Source organism: Bos grunniens, chromosome 12 (genome assembly GCF_055505025.1).
Source record: "Bos grunniens cultivar Pamir isolate PY7600 chromosome 12, Bosgru_T2T1.0, whole genome shotgun sequence".
Lineage (NCBI taxonomy): Eukaryota > Metazoa > Chordata > Mammalia > Artiodactyla > Bovidae > Bos > Bos grunniens.
The window spans coordinates 34,085,626-34,104,914 of record NC_141176.1 but is presented as its reverse complement, the minus strand read 5'-3'; the positions used below and the strand labels follow the sequence as shown (position 1 = coordinate 34,104,914).

Genomic DNA, 19,289 nt, shown 5'->3' with positions numbered 1-19,289 from the left:
CTGCTAAGTCGCTTCAGTCATGTCCGACTCTGTGCGACCCCATAGACGGCAGCCCACCAGGCTCCACCTTCCCTGGGATTCTCCAGGTAAAAACACTGGAGTGGGTTGCCATTTCCTTCTCCAATGTATGAAAGTGAAAAGTGAAAGTGAAGTCACTCAGTCGTGTCTGACTCTTCGCAACCCCATGGACTGCAGCCTACCAGGCTCCTCCGTCTCAAGTTGTCACAGCACCATTTATTGAAGACTACCTTTTCCCTATTGAATTGCTTTTGCTGCTGCTGCTGCTAAGTTGCTTCAGTCGTGTCCGACTCCGTGCAACCCCATAGACTGCAGCCCACCAGGCTCCCCCATCCCTGGGATTCCCCAGGCAAGAACACTGGAGTGGGTTGCCATTTCCTTCTCCAATGCATGAAAGTGAAAAGTGAAAGTGAAGTCGCTCAGTCGTGTCCGACTCCCAGCGACCCCATGGACTGCAGCCTACCAGGCTCCTCTGTCCGTGGGATTTTCCAGGCAAGAGTACTGGAGTGTACCTCTCAAAATCATTTCCCCACATGTGCAGGTATCTGTTTCTGGGCTCTGTCTACTCCCATGCCCACACTCCATTGTCTTGAGTAGTGTTCACATTCAAGTAAACCTGAAACCAGGCAGTGTAAGTCCATCAGTCTTGTTCTTTGGGAGCCTGAATGCCTTGTTTTCAGTGTGAAGGTTCTGCACATATTCCACTAATTTTTCAATAAGTATTTTATGATTTTGCTGTACTTACGACTAATACTTTATGAAAATCACCATTGCTTCCTAGTAGTTCTGATAGACTATATTTCCCAAAATGGCTGCAACAGTTTCCAATCCTCAGGCTCTTGCAGACTCCTACCACTCTCCCATCAGTAGATGGGGTCTCCTCTTTCCTGTCCCCTGGGACCGACTGGGCCCTTGTGGCTGCCTCAGCGAACAGGATGTGGTGGGAGAGATGGTGCATGATTTCCAAGGTCAGGTTGGAAGGGCTGACAGAGTGTCCACCTGCCTCTCTTTCCTGGGACCCCTGGATCCAGCCAGCATGTTGTGAGGAAGCCGGGGTTACCAGGAGTGGCCATGTGCCGGGGCCCTGCTGTAGCCAGCATCGCAGCCAGAAGTGAGAGTGAATGAATGGCTGAGGGGAGGGCCTGCCACAACTGCCGCTTTGTCATCAGGAAAATAGATGGGCAGTTCTACTGCAGGTTGCTTTTTCTTTTCTTTTGAAATTTTATTTATTTTTAATTTTTGGCCACACTAGGTCTTCCTTGCAGCTCTCGGGCTTTCTCTAGTTTTGACAAGTGGGCTCGACCCTTGCTTGTGGCTTCTCTTGTTGCGGAGCTCCGGCTCTAGGCTTCACGGGCTCCAGTAGTTGTGGTTCATGGGCTCCGGAGCGCAGTCTCAGTAGTTGTGGTGCATGGGCTTAGTTGCCCTGAGGCATGTGGCATCTTTCTGGCCGGGCCAGAACCTGTGTCCTCTGCAATGGCATGTGGATTCTTTACCATTGGGCTGCAAGGGAAGTCCCATATTGCTTTTTCTATGTCTGGTGTGGTCCACTGCTCTCTAAAAACAATGTGTAACATTGAAAAGAATCTGGAGAAGAGTCATCAAACTGCATTTGCAGAGTTCTTAAGAAGCCCACCATAGGGGAATAAAGATTTCTATTGAACGTTCTTCCTTCCCAGTAGTTGTTGTTCAGTCAGTAAGTTGTGTTTGACTCTGTGACCCCATGAACTGACCCTTTGCCTAATCCTGTCAGGGTTGCTCTTTGGTTTATTAGTTTGTAAATAACATCAGAGGAGAGCTGGAAAGGAAATTGGTCTGGGGACCAGAGGGAAAGGAAGGAGGTTAGGGACTGGTGGCTTTCACTGTGTCTGGATTTGTTTGTTCCCTAAACTGGGGAGTAGAGGTGTGCGTGCTAGCTATATGCTTATCTGTGCCTTTTTACATGCCATATATATGCCTTTCCTTTACAAATGTCTATAGACATGCATCATATATAAACGTGTGTTTGTGGTTAGTTGTGTCCGACTCTTTGTGACCCTGTGGACTGTAGCTCGCCAGGCTCCTCTGTCCATGGGATTTCCCAGGCAAGAAAACTGGAGTGGGTTGCCATTTCCTCCTCCAGGGGATCTTCCTGACCCAGGGATGGAACCTGTATCTCCTGTGTCTCCTGCACTGGCAGGTGGGTTCTTTACCACTGAGCTACCTGGGAAGCCCATCCACATATAAAAGGTAAACATGTATATGTATACCTACTATGAACATTTTTAAAAGGAAATGAGGTTTTAATTTGAGGAAAAGAAAGGGTTAAGAAGTGGCTTAAAGTCTTTTTAGAAACATTTATTTATTTGGCTGCACTGGGTCTAGAGAAAGAAATGACAACCCACTCCAGTATTCTTGCCCGGAGAATCCCATTGACAGAGGAGCCTGGCGGGTACAGTCCATGGGGTTGCAAAGAGTCGATCACAACTGAGCGACTAACGCTTTCACTTTTCATGAACATTTTAAAAAGGAAATAGGGTTTTAGTTTGAGGAAAAGAAAGGCTTAAGAAATGGTTTAATGTCTTAAAAAAAAAAAAAATATATATATATATATATTTCTTTGGCTGCACTGGGTCTTAGCTGCAGCCCGTGGGGTCTTTGATGTTCCTTGTGGCAGGGAGGTTCTTTTAGTTTCAGCATGTGGGCTCTTCAGTGGCAGCATGTGAACTCTTAGTTAGGGCATGTGGGATCTAGTTTTCTGACCAGGGATTGAACCCGGGTCTCCTGCACTGGGAGCGCAGAGTATTAGCCACTGGCCCACCAGGGAAGTCCCTTGAAGTCTTACTTATAAATTTATAAAGATGAACTCACTGGTAGAAACTTTTAGGATCACCCCAGCAGTTGTGATGACATCCTAAGAAAACATCTTCTGCCACCACGAAGCTTAGCCCTGCAGTTCAGATCATGTCCTCTTCCTCAACTTCCTGCTAAAGACACATTGCTTATCAGGAACCTGTTTTGTTTTGTTTTGTTTTAGGGCCCAGGATAAGCAGAATCCTACTTGAAGCTGGAATTCCCAGCCCACAGTTTTCGAAGCAAGTTGTCCATCCCTTCTGCCTTTTTTTTCCCCTAAGAATGGAGGCAGAGGCCAGCCAAGGGGGCGCTTGGCACCACATGGCTTTGCAACCGGGGGAGGATTCTCTGCTGAACTCTGTTCTTGACAGCCCCGATGTTTATGTTTTTTGAAGCTTAATGATCAGTAAATGCTGGGGCAGACTCTTACTTACATTGTTTTGTGTGTGTGTGAGTGTGTTCACTTTGAGGTCAGAATTTTATCAGATATTAAACAGATTGCGCCCCCCCCCCCTCCGCCCCTACCCCACCGCCCCCGCCTTTATGGAACTGTGCCCAGGAGGACCAAGCCCAGTTTCAACATTAACATTAAAGTAAAAACAACCAAAAGTAGATCACGTGATCTTGGACCAGTCCCCTCACCCCTCAATAATTCTGTTTCTGCGGCAGAAGGTGTGAGTGTGTGTATGTGTGTGTGTGTCCGGCGTTAAATGATGCCCACAATTTTTTATAGCTTTAACAGCCCACTAGCTAGAGCTGGAGGGAGGCTATGTCATGGTTGCGGGGGCGGGTGTGGTAGGCGTCTAGAGACCCAGGACTTCACTGGTGACAAGGCCACCATCGGGCACCTTAGAAATACCTGTTCCTGTGAGGTTCTGCATAGGCCCCAGCAGACCGGACACGGAGGAAATGGAAGAACAGAGACTGCGGGGGAGGGGGCGTAAGAAGAGAAAGCAGGCGTCCTGACCGCCTCACATCAGCGCCTCACGGCAAGTGCAGGGAAACCGGAGACAAAGTCCCTAAGGGGCGCGCGTACCCGAGGCGAACCCCCAAAGCACGGATCCCCTGCCCCGCCCCGCGCCTTCTCCGCACCTGCAGGCGTCCCGTCCTGCGTGACGTTCGGCGGCTTCCCGGAGCCCCGGGCTGCCCCCCCGCCCCCGCCCCCGCCCCCGCCCCGCACCCCGCAGCCCGGGCGCCGCCGCACTGGGCGCCGCAGCGGCACGGACGGCGCAGCCCCGCGCAGAGGCCGCCCGCTCCCGCCCGGCGCGCCCCCCATGGCCCTCGGGCCGCCGGCCCCGCGCCCAGCCCCGCGCAGCGCCCGCGGGGGGCGCGATGCCCAACGGCCCCGGCCGCGCCCAGGCTCTTAGGATGTCCCTGCCAGGGAGGCCACGGATCCGCGCGTCCGTGGGTGAGAGCGGGGGCGCGGACTGGGGGGTTCTGGGCGGGGGCGCGGGCGCAGTGAGGGGGGGCACGGGCGGGGCGGAGGGGCGCGGTTAGCACTCAGCGCCCCGCCCTTCGTCTGCGCCTCCGACCCCTCCCCGCGCTGCGAGGCCGGGGCCGGGGGTGGGGGCAGGTCCCTCCGGGATGGGGGAGGGGGGCGGGGGTCCCGGATAAGAGCCCCGGCGCCGGCTCGCCTCCAGCTCCCGCCATCGCCCCCCCCCCCCCCCCGCCAACTACCCTTGTCTCCTCCGCGGTGGGCTCGGGGCCGGCGGCGCACCAGCATCTCGCCCCTCTGGCCTCGCCGCGCGTCTTGCTGCCGCAGAGCTGGGGTGGGGGTCGGCGGGGCACCCGGCTCTGTGACTCCCTGGGGACTCCGCGGCCGCGCGCAGGGACGCCCGAGCCGCTGATCCCTCCCTTGCCCACCCCCGGGGGCCGCCCGGCGCCCCCGCGAGACGGCAGTGCGCCTCGGAGGCCCGGTCGTTAGAGCCACACGCAGCCCAGCGCGTCGAGGGCGGCCTCGGGCTGCCAGTCCTTAGAAGCCGTGTGTGGTTTGTTATGTAAACGTGTGTAGGGACCATAGGCTTGTGGAGCTGCGTGTCACGTGATGGTGACACAGGATGCGCTATCGACACCCTTCGATCATGAAACATTGAAAGGGCGCTTCAAAACGATTAGATTTCGTGCCACTTTGGGGCTCTTGGCAAGTTTGTAGGTACATACACGCAGGTGCAGGTTTTGCGGCTTGGAGCTGGGTTCGCTGTTAGTAGTCTCCCGTGGATTTTGTCTGAGAAAATAGGCATATAAAAATAAGTGACTTCCCTATTCCTGTGGCTGAATAATGTGAAAGGGAAGCAGCTTATCAGACAGTCTAGACCCGTGTTTCCGAGGCTTGAGTGATGTCGGGGCACCTTCTGAGTCACTTGCAGAGAATCCCAGCGACAGAGGATCAGGGGGCAGACAGGCTGAGACCAGACTGCGGGAGTCCCGGGTCGGGGGAGGGCGGATGGTACCTGTATGGGTGCCAAGGGGGTACAAGCTGCCTTGTATTTGAAGGTAAGACCTGCAGCTCATGATGAGGATGAGGGTGTAAGTGAAAGAAGAGATGCAAAGATGGAGGTTTTGGATCCAAGAAATGGTTACTGAGATGGGGAAAGGTTCGGGAAGAGCAGGGTTCTGTTTTTTGGGGGGGGAGAGGGGGTCAGGAGTTTGGTTTTGAACCTGTGAAGTGCCAGCCAAAGGGCCCAGTGGAGAGAGGCAGGCCGGTGTACAGACCAGAGGAGAACTGTGAGGATTGCCCAGCAGGACAGGCTCTCAGGACAGGTGTGACCAGCACTCACTCAGGCCGCCATCTAGAAAGAGTCCCCAGTTTTCCTTCAGGCCCTGCCCTTGGTCTGTGCGAAGACTTCCTGATTTTTGAGCCAGGGGCCTGCGCTTTCATTTGGCTCTGCGCCCTGCTGATTACGTAACCTGTGTGTATAGATGTGGCCAAAATGAGAGGGGTCCTTGCCCAGAGCCCTGGGCACTCCACATTTCAAGGTCAGGGAGATGCAGGCGGCAGCAGGGGGCTGCGAATTTGGCCAGTGAGCTCAGAGGGAGCCAAGAGACGGTGTCCAGGAAGTGGGGTGTCCGACTGGGCCTGGCATCACCCCAGGCTCAGGACAGGTGAGGCCTGAGAACCGTCTGTTTGTTCAGCAGCAGGGAGGGGAGAGCATCGGTGACCTTGCAGAAGCTGATTCTGTGTGATCCTGGGAAGAATGTCCATAAGAGATGAAGAGGACAGGCGTTGGAAACAGCTTGACCAGAAAACTCTTTGGGGTGAACTTTGTTGCTGGGGACCGTGGAGCAGAGGGGGGGTGGTCGCAGGAGGAGGATATGAGTTCTAGAAGGCCGTTTTAAGCCCTGTGACAGTTGTACGGTTGTTGGCATGGACATAAAAGCCAGGGGAGAAGGGAGGGCAGGGTTCTGAGATTCAGAGAAGAGAGCACGTCGTCAAGGTGGAGCAGTGGAGACACGTCCAGAGGTGGAGGATGGGGGCCTCGCTGTTGGATAGGCTGCGAGATGGGAGCTTATTTTGGGTCTATTACACTTCCCTGGAGGCTCAGATGGTTAAGAATCTGCTTGCAATGCAGGAGACCCTGGTTTGATTCCTGGGTCAGGAAGATCCCCTGGAAAAGGGATAGGCTACCCACTCCAGTATTCTTGGGTTTCCCTGGTGGCTCAGATGGTAAAGAATCCACCATTCTTTGGGAGACCTGGGTTTCATCCATGGGTTGGGAAGATGCCCTGAAGCAGGGAACAGTTACCCACTCTAGTGTTCTTGCCTGGATGATTCCATGGACAGAGGAGCCCGGCAGGCTACAGTCCACAGAGTTGCAAAAAGTCAGACATGACTGAGCGACTTTCACTTTTTCATTACACACCGTGTAAGGAAGAGGGAGGCCTTGACAGTGTGGACTCTTTGGGGCATGCATTTGAACTTGTGTAAAGGGCCTGCTGGGCCTTCCCAGGTGACGCTAGAGGTAAAGAACAAGGCTGCCAATGCAGTAGATGTAAGAGACACGGGTTCTATCCCAAGGTGAAGATCCCCTGAAGAAGAGAATGGCAACCCACTCCAGTATTCTTGCCTGGAGAATTGCATGGACCAAGGAGCCTGACGGGCTATATTCATGGGGTCACAAAGAGTCAGACATGACTGAGCATGCACCCAAAGACTAAAAGGAAAAAAAAGGATTATTCACAAATTACAGTTTAAATTGTTTTTGCTAGTGCCTAGCAAAACTTTGGGGTTTCTATATTGATTGTGTATCCAACAACCTAGTGGGCTCTCTTAAGAATTTTTTTTTAATTAATTTTTTATTGATGGATAATTGCTTTACAGAACTTTGCTATTTTCCGTCAAACCTCAACATGAATCAGCCATAGGTATACATATATCCCCTCCCTCTTGAAGTTCCCTCCCATCTCCCTCCCCATCCCAACCCTCTAGGTTGATACAGAGCCCCTGTTTGAGTTTCCTAAGTCATATAGCAAATTCCTGTTGGCTATCTGTTTTACATATGGTAATGTAAGTGTCCATGTTACTCTTTCCATACATCTCACCCTCTCCTCCCCTCTCCCCGTGTCCGTAAGTCTGTTCTTTATGTCTGTTTTTCCATTGTTGCCCTGTAAGTGAATTCTTCAGTACCATTTTTCTAGATTCTGTATATATGTGTTAGAATATGGTACTTATCTTTCTCTTTCTGACTCACTTCACTCTGTATAATAGGTTCCAGGTTCATCCACCTCAGAACTGACTCAAATGCGTTCCTTTTTATGGCTGAGTAATATTCCATTGTGTATATATACCACAACTTCTTCATCCATTCATCTGTAGATGACATCTAGGTTGCTTCCATGTTCTGCTGCTGCTGCTGCTAAGTCGCTTCAGTCATGTCTGACTCTGTGCGACCCCATAGACGGCAGTTCACCAGGCTCCCCCGTCCCTGGGATTTTCCAGGCAAGAGTACTGGACTGGGGTGCCATTGCCTTCTCTGGCTTACATGTTCTAGCTATTGTAAATAGTGCTATAATGAACAATGGAATATATGTGTCTCTTTCAATTTTGGTTTCCTTGGGGTATATGCCTAGGAGTGGAATTGCTGGGTCATATGGTGGTTTTATTCCTAGTTTTTTCAGAAATCTCCATACTGTCTTCTATAGAGGCTATATCAATTTACATTCCCACCAACAGTGCAAGAGCATTCCCTTTTCTCCACACCCTTTCCAGCATTTATTGTTTGTAGACTTTGATGAGGGCCATTCTGACCTGTGTGAGGTGATATTTCATTGTAGTTTTGATTTGCATTTCTTTAATAATAAGCAGGTCAGGTGGTCTGGTATTCCCATCTCTTTCAGAATTTCCCACAGTTTATTGTGATCCACGCAGTCAAAGGCTTTGGCATAGTCAATAAAGCAGAAATAGATGTTTTTCTGGAACTCTCTTGCTTTTTCGATGATTCAGCGGATGTTGGCAATTTGGTCTCTGGTTCCTCTGCCTTTTCTAAAACCAGCTTGAACATCTGGAAGTTCACGGTTCACGTATTGCTGAAGCCTGGCTTGGAGAATTTTGAGCATTACTTTACTAGCGTGTGAGATGAGTGCAATTGTGCGGTAGTTTGAGCATTCTTTGGCATTGCCTTTCTTTGGGATTGGAATGAAAACTGACCTTTTCCAGACCTGTAGCCACTGCTGAGTTTTCCAAATTTGGTGGCATATTGAGTGCAGCACTTTCACAGCATCATCTTTCAGGATTTGAAATAGCTCAACTAGAATTCCATCCTACACTATCTTTGTTCATAATGATGCTTTCTAAGGCCCACTTGACTTCACATTCCAGGATATCTGCTCTAGGTGAGTGATCACACCATCATGATTATCAGGTCAGGAAGCAACAGTTAGAACTGGACATGGAACAACAGACTGGTTCCAAATAGGAAAAGGAGTACGTCAAGGCTGTATATTGTCACCCTGCTTATTTAACTTCTATGCAGAGTACATCATGAGAAACGCTGGGTTGGAAAAAGCACAAGCTGGAATCAAGATTGCTGGGAGAAATATCAATAACCTCAGATATGCAGATGACACCATCCTTATGGCAGAAAGTGAAGAGGAACTAAAAAGCCTCTTGATGAAGGTGTAAGAGGAGAGTGAAAAAGTTGGCTTAAAACTCAGCATTCAGAAAAGGAAGATCATGGCATGTGGTCCCATCACTTCATGGGAAATAGATGGGGAAACAGTGGAAACACTGTTTCCAGTGTCTGGAAACAGACTTTATTTTTTGGGGCTCCAAAATCACTGCAGATGGTGACTGCAGCCATGAAATTAAAAGACTCTTACTCCTTGGAAGAAAAGTTATGACCAAACTAGATAGCATATTGAAAAGCAGAGACATTACTTTGCCAACAAAGGTCTGTCTAGTCAAGGCTATGGTTTTTCCAGTGGTCATGTAGGGATGTAAAAGTTGGACTGTGAAGAAAGCTGAGCGCCGAAGAATTGATGCTTTTGAACTGTGGTGTTGGAGAAGACTCCTGAGAGTCCCTTGGACTGCAAGGAGATCCGACCAGTCCATTCTGAAGGAGATCAGCCCTGGGATTTCTTTGGAGGGAATGATGCTAAAGCTGAAACTCCAGTACTTTGGCCACCTCATGCGAAGAGTTGACTCATTGGAAAAGACCCTGATGCTGGGAGGGATTGGGGGCAGGAGGAGCAGGGGACGACAGAGGATGAGATGGCTGGATGGCATCAGTGACTCGATGGACGTGAGTCTGAGTGAACTCCAGGAGTTGGTGATGGACAGGGAGGCCTGGCGTGCTGCAATTTATGGGGTCGCAAAGAGTCAGACACGACTGAGCAAATGAACTGAACTGAACTGAATAATAAGCAATGTTGAGCATCTTTTCAGTGTTTGTTAACCATATGTATGTCTTCTTTGGAGAAATGTCTGTTTAGGTCTTTTTCCCACTTTTTGATTGGGTTGTATGTTTTTCTGGTATTGAGTTGTATGAGCTGCTTGTATATTTTGAAAATTAATCTTTTGTCAGTTGTTTCATTTTCTATTATTTTCTCCCATTCTGTGGGTGGTCTTTTCACCTTGCTTATAGTTTACTTTACTGTGCAAAAGCTTTTAAGTTTAATCAGGTCCAACTTGTTTACTTTTGTTTTTATTTCTGTTACTTTAGGAGGTGGGTCATGGAGGATCTTGCTTTGATTTATGTCATTGGGTGTTCTGCCTATGTTTTCCTCTAAGAGTTTTATAGTTTCTGGTCTCACATTTAAGTCTTTAATCCATTTTGAGTATATCTTTGTGTATCGTGTTAGGAAGTGTTCTAATTTCATTCTTTTACATGTAGCTGTCCAGTTTTCCCAGCACCGTTTATTGAAGATGCTGTCTTTGCCCCATTGTATATTCTTGCCTCCTTTGTCAAAAATAAAGTACCCATAGGTGCATGGATTTATTTCTGATCTTTCCAGCTTGTTCCATTGGTCAATATTTCTGTTTTTGTGCCTACACCATACTGTCTTGATGACTGTAGCTTTGTAGTATAATCTGCAGGAAAGTTGATTCCTCCAGCTCCATTCTTCTTTCTCAAGAGTGCTTTGGCTATTCGGGGTCTTTTGTGTTTCCATATGAATTGTGAAAGTTTTTGTTTAAGTTTTGTGAAAAATGCCATTGGTAAGTTGATAGGGATTGCATTAAATCTGTAGATTGCATTTGGTAGTGTAGTCATTTTCACAATATTGATGCTTCCTACCCAGAAACATGGAATGTCTCTCCATCTGTTTATGTCATCTTTGATTTCTTTTATTAGTGTCTTCTAATTTTCTGTGCACAATTCTTTTGTCTCCTTAGGTAAGTTTATTCCTAGATATTTAATTCTTTTTGTTGCAATGGTGAATGGGATTGATTCCTTAATTGCTCTTTCTGATTTTTCATTGTTAGTATATAGAAAAGCAAGTGATTTCGGTGTATTGATTTTGTATCCTGCAACTTTGCTAAATTCACTAATTAGCTCTAGTACTTTTCTGATACTATCTTTAGGGTTTTCTATGTACAGTATCATGTCATCTGCAGACGTTGAGAGCTTTACTTCTTGTTTTCCCATCTGGATTCCTTTTATTTCTTTTTCTTCTGATTGCTATAGCTAGGACTTCCAGAATTATGTTGAATAATAGTGGCAAGAATTTTGATAGTTTATGGATTCTTTAAAATTTTTAAGCATAGGTAGTCTCTGTATCTGCCAATAGTCATTTAGTTTCTTCCTTTATAATTGCTATAATATTTTTCTCCTTTGATTATATTTGCTAGTACTGCCAATAAACAGTTCCTGGGAGTGCAATAAGGGGATGCTTCCAGGATCTCATGCTTCTGAAGTGTGATGTGTGCTCTCAGAGCTGTAGTTCTGTTACACCAGGGAAGGACTCTTGCCCTCCTACCTGTACCCCGTTCAGTATGGGCAGAGGCTGTTTTGCTTGTACCTTTTCGATAATCATAAGAAACCAGAAAATACATTAAGATTCCTGGTGGCTCTGGGGGGGTCTCTCCCTTTCACCTCTGGAACTTTGTGTTGATTAAAGTGAATCATGGACCGTCTATCAGAATGGCTATAATGAAAAGTGGTGACATCACCAAACACGTGCCAGGGTGCAGACAAACTGGATCGCTCACCCTTAGTGCTGGGCAGGTAAAATGGTCCAGCCAGCCACTCAGGAAACATGTTTGGCAGTTTCTTACAAAACTGAACCTGCGGTGCCCTTTGACACAGCAGTTGTACCCTTGGGCATTTATTTCAGAGAAACAGAAACTTCCCTTCACATAAAAAGTTGTACATCGATATTCATAGCAGCTGCACTAGATAGCCAAAAACTAGGTGTCTTTCTGATAGCCAAAAACTAGATGTCCTTCTGTGGCTGGGTGATTGAACAAGAACTGTGGTGTCTCTGTACCAGGGATCACTGCTCAGCAATAAACAGGAACCAAGTACAGCAACTTGAGTGGATCTGCAGAGAATTGTGCTGAGTGAAAAAAGTCCAGTCCCAATAGGTTATATGCCGTCTGATCCCATTGATGTAACATTCATGAAATGCAACATTGTATTAATAGAAATGGAGAGCTGGCTAGTGGTTGCCGGGGTGAAGGAGGGTGCAGGGGTGGCGGGGTACATGGCAACACAGGCATCCTTGTGCAGATGGGCATTTCTGCGTCTTGACTTCCTCCATGTCAGTATCCTGCTTGTGATGCTGCCTTATAGTTTTGCAAGATGGTGCCACTGGGGGAACTGGCTGGAGGATACACTCAGTCTCAGTGTCATTTCAGTTTTAAATAGTTTTATTTATTTATTTTTTTGGCTGCACTGGGTCTTCGTTGCCGTGAGGGCTTTTCTCTAGTTGTGGAGAGCGGGGCTGCTCTCCCGTTGCAGTGTGTGGGCTTCTCGTTGCGGTGGCTTCTCTGGTTGCAGAGCACAGGCTCTAGGGGCACGGTCTCAGTAGTTGTGGCACACAGGCTTAGTTGCTCCACAGCATGTCAGGTCTTCCTGGTTGAGGGATCAAACCCATGGCCCCTGCATTGGCAGGCAGATTCTTTACCACTGAGTCACCAGGAAAGCTCTCAGTTGTCATTTCTTACAATTGCATGTGTATCTGAAATGATCTCAAAGTATAAAATTTAATATACAAAAGTAAGGCATAGTCAATTTTCCTCAAATCAAATAGTTAACTGTCATGTTCCAGGTCTTGTAGTATACTCCCATTGAAGACATTTGAATTATACTATTATAATTTCATTGATAGGAGGTTCCTTCAGGGCAGTTAGATTGCCCACCACCTTTGTCTGTAACACCACAGAGCCTCTGTATTTAAGAAGCTTTGTGCTTGGCACATTAGCTCCTGCTTGATATATCTTGGCAGGGTGTGGGCAGGGGTGAGCTTAGACAATAGTGTACTCCCTTCAAAGTGTGCTTCTCAGTTTTTACAAACCAGCAATAAAAGGATCCGCGGTCACGGTCTGCTTTCAGATTATGTGCCAACAGACATGGAGAACAGACTTGTGTTTGCCAAGTGGGAGAGAGGTGGGGAAGGGGTGTCTGGGAGCTTGAGCTTAGTATATGGAATCTATTACCTAAAGAATGGATAACCAACAGGTCCTACTGTGCAGCACAGGGACCTATATTCAATATCCTGTGAAAAACCATCATGGAAGAGAATAGGAAAAAGAATATATGTATGTATAACTGAGTCACTTTGCTGCACAGCAGAAATGAACACATTGTAAATCAACTGAACTTCAATAAAATATTTTTTAAAAAAAGACTACATGCCAAGCTGCATGTGCTAAGTTGCTTCAGTTGTGTCTTACTCTTTGTGATCCTATGGACTATGTAGCCCACCAGGCTCCTCTGTCCATGGGATTCTCCAGGCAAGAATACTGGAGTGAATTGCCATGCCCATCTCCAGGGGATCTTCCCAACTCAGGGGTCGAACACATGTCTTTTATCTCTCCTGCATCGGCAGGCAGGTTCTTTACCACTAATGCCATCTGGGAAGCTCTCCAAGCTGCATACTGTTGAGTAAAATAATTCTAGGGTGGTTGTTTCTCACCTACGAGATGTCTTTGGCTCCTGGATATGAGATTGTACTTTGGTCAGCTCAAATATACTTTGTGCTGGTGTGTTTCAGACATTTTCCCTGGGGATGAGAATACAAAGACTACTAAGAGGGGGCCTCCTGTCTCTATAGAATGTACAGTTTGGTTGAGGTGGAGCCTTTCAGTCTAGTGAGGGAGGCAAAGTGGAAACAAAGTCATTGATTTAAACAGATATGTATCAGTTCAGTTCAGTCGCTCAGTCGTGTCTGACTCTCTGCAACCCCATGAATCACAGCACGCCAGGCCTCCCTGTCCATCACCAACTCCCAGAGTTCACCCAAACTAATGTGCATCGAGTTGGTGATGCCATCCAGCCATCTCATCCTCTGTCGTCCCCTTCTCCTCCTGCCCCCAATCCCTCCCAGCATCAGGGTCTTTTCCAATGACTCAACTCTTCGCATGAGGTGGCCAAAGTGCTGGAGTTTCAGCTTCAGCATCAGTCCTTCCAATGAACACCCAGGACTGATCTCCTTTAGGATGGACTGGTTGGATCTCCTTGCAGTCCAAGGGACTCTCAAGAGTCTTCTCCAACACCACAGTTCAAAAGCATCAATTCTTCAGCACTCAGCTTTCGTCACAGTCCAACTCTCACATCCATACATGACCACTGGAAAAACCATAGCCTTAACTAGACGGACCTTTGTTGGCAAAGTAATGTCTCTGCTTTTCAATATGTTATCTATGTTGGTCATAACTGTCCTTCCAAGGAGTAAGCGTCTTTTCATTTCATGGCTGCAGTCACCATCTGCAGTGATTTTGGAGCCCCCCAAAATAAAGTCTGACACTGTTTCCACTGTTTCCCCATCTATTTCTCATGAAGTGATGGGACCAGATGCCATGATCTTCGTTTTCTGAATGTTGAGCTTTAAGTCAACTTTTTCACTCTCCTCTTTCACTTTCATCAAGAGGCTTTTTAGTTCCTCTTCACTTTCTGCCATAAGGGTGGTGTCATCTGCATATCTGAGGTTATTGATATTTCTCCCAGCAATCTTGATTCCAGCTTGTGCTTCTTCTAACCCAGCGTTTCTCATAACGTACTCTGCACAGAAGTTAAATAACAGGGTGACAATATACAGCCTTGATGTACTCCTTTTCCTATTTGGAACCAGTCTGTTGTTCCATGTCCAGTTCTAACTGTTGCTTCCTGACCTGCATATAGGTTTCTCAAGAGGCAGGTCAGGTGGTCTGGTATTCCCATCTCTTTCAGAATTTTCCACAGTTTATTGTGATCCACACAGTCAAAGGCTTTGGCGTAGTCAATAAAGCAGAAATAGATGTTTTTCTGGAACTCTCTTGCTTTTTCCATGATCCAGCGGATGTTGTCAATGTGATTTCTGGTTCCTCTGCCTTTTCTAAAACCATCTTGAACATCTGGAAGTTCATGGTTCACGTATTGCTGAAGCCTGGCTTGGAGAATTTTGAGCATTACTAGCGTGTGAGATGAGTGCAATTGTGCGGTAGTTTGAGCATTCTTTGGCATTTCCTTTCTTTGGGATTGGAATGAAAACTGACCTTTTCCAGTCCTGTGGCCACTGCTGGAAGCAGCTTACCCCTGCATTATTCAATGTGTGCTGTGTGCTTAGTCGCTCAGTAGTGTCCGACTCTTTGTGACCCTGTGGACTGTAGCCCGCCAGGCTCCTCTGTCCATGCAGATTCTCCAGGCAAGAATACCGGAGTGGGTTGCCATGCCCTCCTCCAGGGGATCTTCCCGACCCAGGGATCAAACCCAGGTCTTGTGAATTGCAGATGGATTCTTTACTGTCTGAGCCACCAAGGAAGCCTTATTGAATGTATAGATTTGGCAAAGGTTTAGCCACGGTGAGCAGGCAGGAGGCACACAGACCAAATACCAACCCCGGAGGCTGACATCTTTTCCAGAAGAGCCCTCCAGATCCACACCCCACCCATCTATCCTGGTCTTCAAAGGTGGTTTTAATTTTGTCTTGTTTTAAAAAACATTCCTACATGGACCTAGATTTCCCCTAACGACCTGCCCCAAGTTTCAAGGGGAGAATGAGGAGAACTGGGTCAGCTGAAAAGGCAAAGACCACAAATGTAAGGACTGGAAGAGATCTCAAAGTTTAATCCCTTTATTTCACAGAAGAGACACCAACCCCTGGTGTGTCTTGCTTGCTGGTTAACTTCCAGCAGGACCAGCTAGTTTCCAAATCCCAGGCACTTTCCACCACTTCCAACTTGCCTAGTTCAGTATCAGACCTGCATTCACAGAACAGGTTCATTCATTCTGCATTGTCTTCTGTTCCTCTAGTGGAAATAATGAAGTAGGTCTAATTTCTTCCATTTTCTGTACTATCTATCCTGTGGGTACTCAATAAATTAAGATTTGGCTGAGCTTTGTCATGCATTATTTTTGAACTTTGTCTAACTTGGAAGATTCTTAAAGGTCACACATATATGAGGGTTAAAACATCAGGCTTTTGGGTTAGAGAGAAGAGGATTTAAATTTTGACACTCATTTGCTACCTGTATGACATTACAAAGCTTTATCTATTTCTACTACCAATGAGGATGAAAATAAAAAGTGTGTAGTTCATGGGGTGGTTATGATTAGTGAGTAGTATGTATAAAGGGGCACACATTAGTTACCTGGCCCATTAAAAAGAGGGCTTTGTGATCCGATTGAGCTGGTATCAGCATGTCTGGTCTGTCTCATGCTGCCCAGCATCAGCCAAAGTCAATTCCACCACCCACTTACCCTGCAAACAGCAGAATTGGCAAAAACTTCAGTTGTTATTTTCTCGTCTGCATCAAATGATGCAGGCTTAACTGGGAGATGACTGCATGGTCGTCACTGGTTAATTTGTGTTCCGTTTGCGTTGTTATCTGGTGTGCATGTACCCAGCAAGCACTCTGATTTCCATTCTCTGGTGTCTCTGAAGGTTGTCACCTTCAGTTAGAAGCAGTCTTCTCTCCAAGACTATTTTCTACCCAACAGGGGTCAATAAGCACCTCAGTTGATGACTTCTGCTATTTTATCATTCATTGATTTTACTTTACAACGGATGCTTTATCTCAAACCCTCATCTAACATAGGTGCCAGCTAGACAAATGGATTAAGTTAAAGTTATTCTCTGTAAAGGTTTCAAACATTTGTGGGTGGATGTGTACAGAGCAGCTTTAAAGATGGGTCTCCACATTTCCAGTCTGGGTCTTTACATGGACTAAATATAACCTCTGGTCAATACCACACTGCATATAAGGTGTTATTTACGTCCTTTTAGGCTGTGACAGTGCTTAGAGCAAATGTTAACAACCGTTAAGAAAAGCTAAAAATAAAAAGTGGTCTCATATCCGTGCCCTGGGAGTTTCTCTCCATCATCAAGGACAAAGGCAGAAACAGGACCTTGGACAGAGCCCTCACCTGGACTTGAGGATGGTTGATTGCACTTGAAAATACTCTTGACAGTGGAAGGGACACAGTCCCACACACACAGCTACTTGGGTCTGCATGTGTAGCTGAGTTCCTATTGTTCCATTCATTCATCAGCACATGTGTGCATGTGTATGTGTGTGTCTGTGTGTGTGTGTTGTTTCTGTGCATGTCTCTTGCTCTGACAGCTCATTTCTTACCTTTCTCAATGCCTCTCTGTACATACTGCTATATTTAAAATAGATAACAAAAAAGGACTTACTGTATAGCAGGGAACTCTTCTCAATATTATGTGGCAGCCTGAACTGGAGAGGAGTCTGGGGGAGAATGGATATGTGTATATGTATGACTGAGTCCCTTTCTTGTTCAGCAAAAACTATTGAAACATTGTTTGTTAATCAGCTATACCCCAGTACAAAATAAAAAGTTAAAAAAAAAAAAGACCCAGCACAGCCAAAAATACATTATTTTTTTTTTAAAGTTAAAAAAAATTGAACCATAAAAAAGGAATCAGAATCTTAATATACCATCAAATTTCACCCTGAAAAAGACCCTAATCTCAATTAACTTTGATTTAGAGCTTGTGCATTTGCAAGCAAGTTTTCTAGTCATTTGTAACCTTATGTCAAGTGGCGCATTTCCCACATTTTGGTGGGGCGTTTGGGAGCCCCTGTTCCCTTTCCTTTCTCTGTTAGCCATCAGTGGAACCGAGGATCCCAGGCTTATGGTAATATTTTAAGCACATTACCGAGACTGGTCATCCAGGGAACCAGGGTGAGCAAGCGACATGTCGAGTCAGCACTTCTCCGCTCTGACGTCGGGAATCTCATTCCACATCCTCTGCGCAGAGATGCTTGCTCTTCCTGGTAGCCGATACCTTCATACCAGGAGATGCTCCTGCATCTTCAGAGCAGGGAGTGGCTCGCTCACTGCGGGTGATTTATTCAGGTCAGGGCGCTGCAGGATCAGGCCTCTTATCGGCTATTTTTAGCCTCATCATGCTGATCCTTATTTAAGATTCTTCAGTTTTCTTTTCTTTACTCATGTGCCAAGGAAGCATAACTTTGGTTTTAAAGCTACAGAATTAAAAAAAATGTTTATTGAAGCAAAGTTGATTTATAATGTTGTGTTAATTTTTTCTGTATAGTTAAGTGATTCAGTTATATGTTGACATACATTCTTTTCCATCATGGTTTATCACAGAATATTGTACTATAGCTCTCTGTGCTGTGCAGTAGGACCTTGTTGTTTCTCCATTCTATATATAGTAATTGGCATCTGCCAATTCCAAACTCCCAGTCCACCCCTCCCCACCTCCTTCCCCCTTGGCAACTACAAGTCTGTTCTCTATGTCTGTTTCTGTTTCATAGATAAGTTCATTTGCATCTTATTTTACATTCCACATCTAAGTGGTATATGATATTTGTTTTTCTCTTTCTGACTTCTCTTAGTATGATAATCTCTAGTTGCATCCATGTTGCTCCAAGTGCCATCATTTCATTCTTTTTATAGCTAAGTAATATTCCATTGTAGTTATATATGTACCACACCTTCTTTATCCAATCCTCTGTCCATGGACATTTAGGTTGTCCATCTCTGAACCCCCAGAGAGGTAGTTACTGTATATCTAGCAACCAAGCTTCTGTCCTCTGGAATCTCAGGGACTCACTCAAGGGCCAAGGGTAGCCGAACCGAATTGCTAGAAGCATCCGATTGTGCTGTTTCTATTGTGTGCCCTGCCTGACATGTCCCTTCCCTAAAGTACCCTGCTCGTTTTTGCTGGTGAGAATAACAAAGAGAGGCTCCAGGTCTGCTCTGCGCTGCGTTCGTGTGCCCCCTTCCCGATGCCTGGATCCCAGTGCCTCACTGGGTTCCACTTGTGAGTCAGGGCTCAGGCGCTTTTTCTGGAGGGGGAGCACCAGTGTGGGCAGGTGACTAAGAGGAGCCGCCTGTGGAAATGAGTGGGACTGGGTGGAAACACGGGATCAATGAAGACTGCAAATGAAGCACACGGTTAGGGGCTGTGGGAAATGCCAGCCTGAACCAGGGCAACGTCAGAGATGAAAAGGGAAGATGGTTATGGAATCGCGAGCTGGTGAGACAGAGACCAGGCATGTGAGAGGTGAGGAGACGCTTTCTGAGGGTGGGCAAGGAGAAAAGCTGTATTTCCATCTTGCTGGTCTGATATCTGTCCCTCAGAGAGCTCAGGGTTTCTGCCCAAAGTCAGACATCATCAACGCTGAAGGCATCCCCCAAGTCTGTGCCATCCAGTGTGGGGCCACCAGCCCCACGTGGCTACTGAGCAGGTAAAATCAATCAGAAACAAGCTGTTGTATGAGCCAAAAATACACATTTTGAAGACCTTTTACAAAAATCGAATGTAAAGTGTTCATTAATATTTTATGCATGTTATATATTGAGAGAATATTTTGG

The 19,289-nt window shown here is 46.7% G+C and overlaps 1 protein-coding gene across 1 annotated transcript in view; it reads left to right on the top strand.

Moving 5' to 3' along the window:
- The first annotated feature begins 4,039 nt into the window (after positions 1 to 4,039).
- The window catches only part of ATP8A2 (ATPase phospholipid transporting 8A2), a 492,224-nt gene continuing 476,974 nt past the window's right edge, over positions 4,040 to 19,289 (top strand). The window contains exon 1 of the mRNA XM_086329703.1: positions 4,040 to 4,255. Within this exon, the coding sequence (XP_086185829.1) occupies positions 4,180 to 4,255 (76 nt within the window). The 5' untranslated portion in view covers positions 4,040 to 4,179. The remainder of the gene's footprint in view (positions 4,256 to 19,289) is intronic.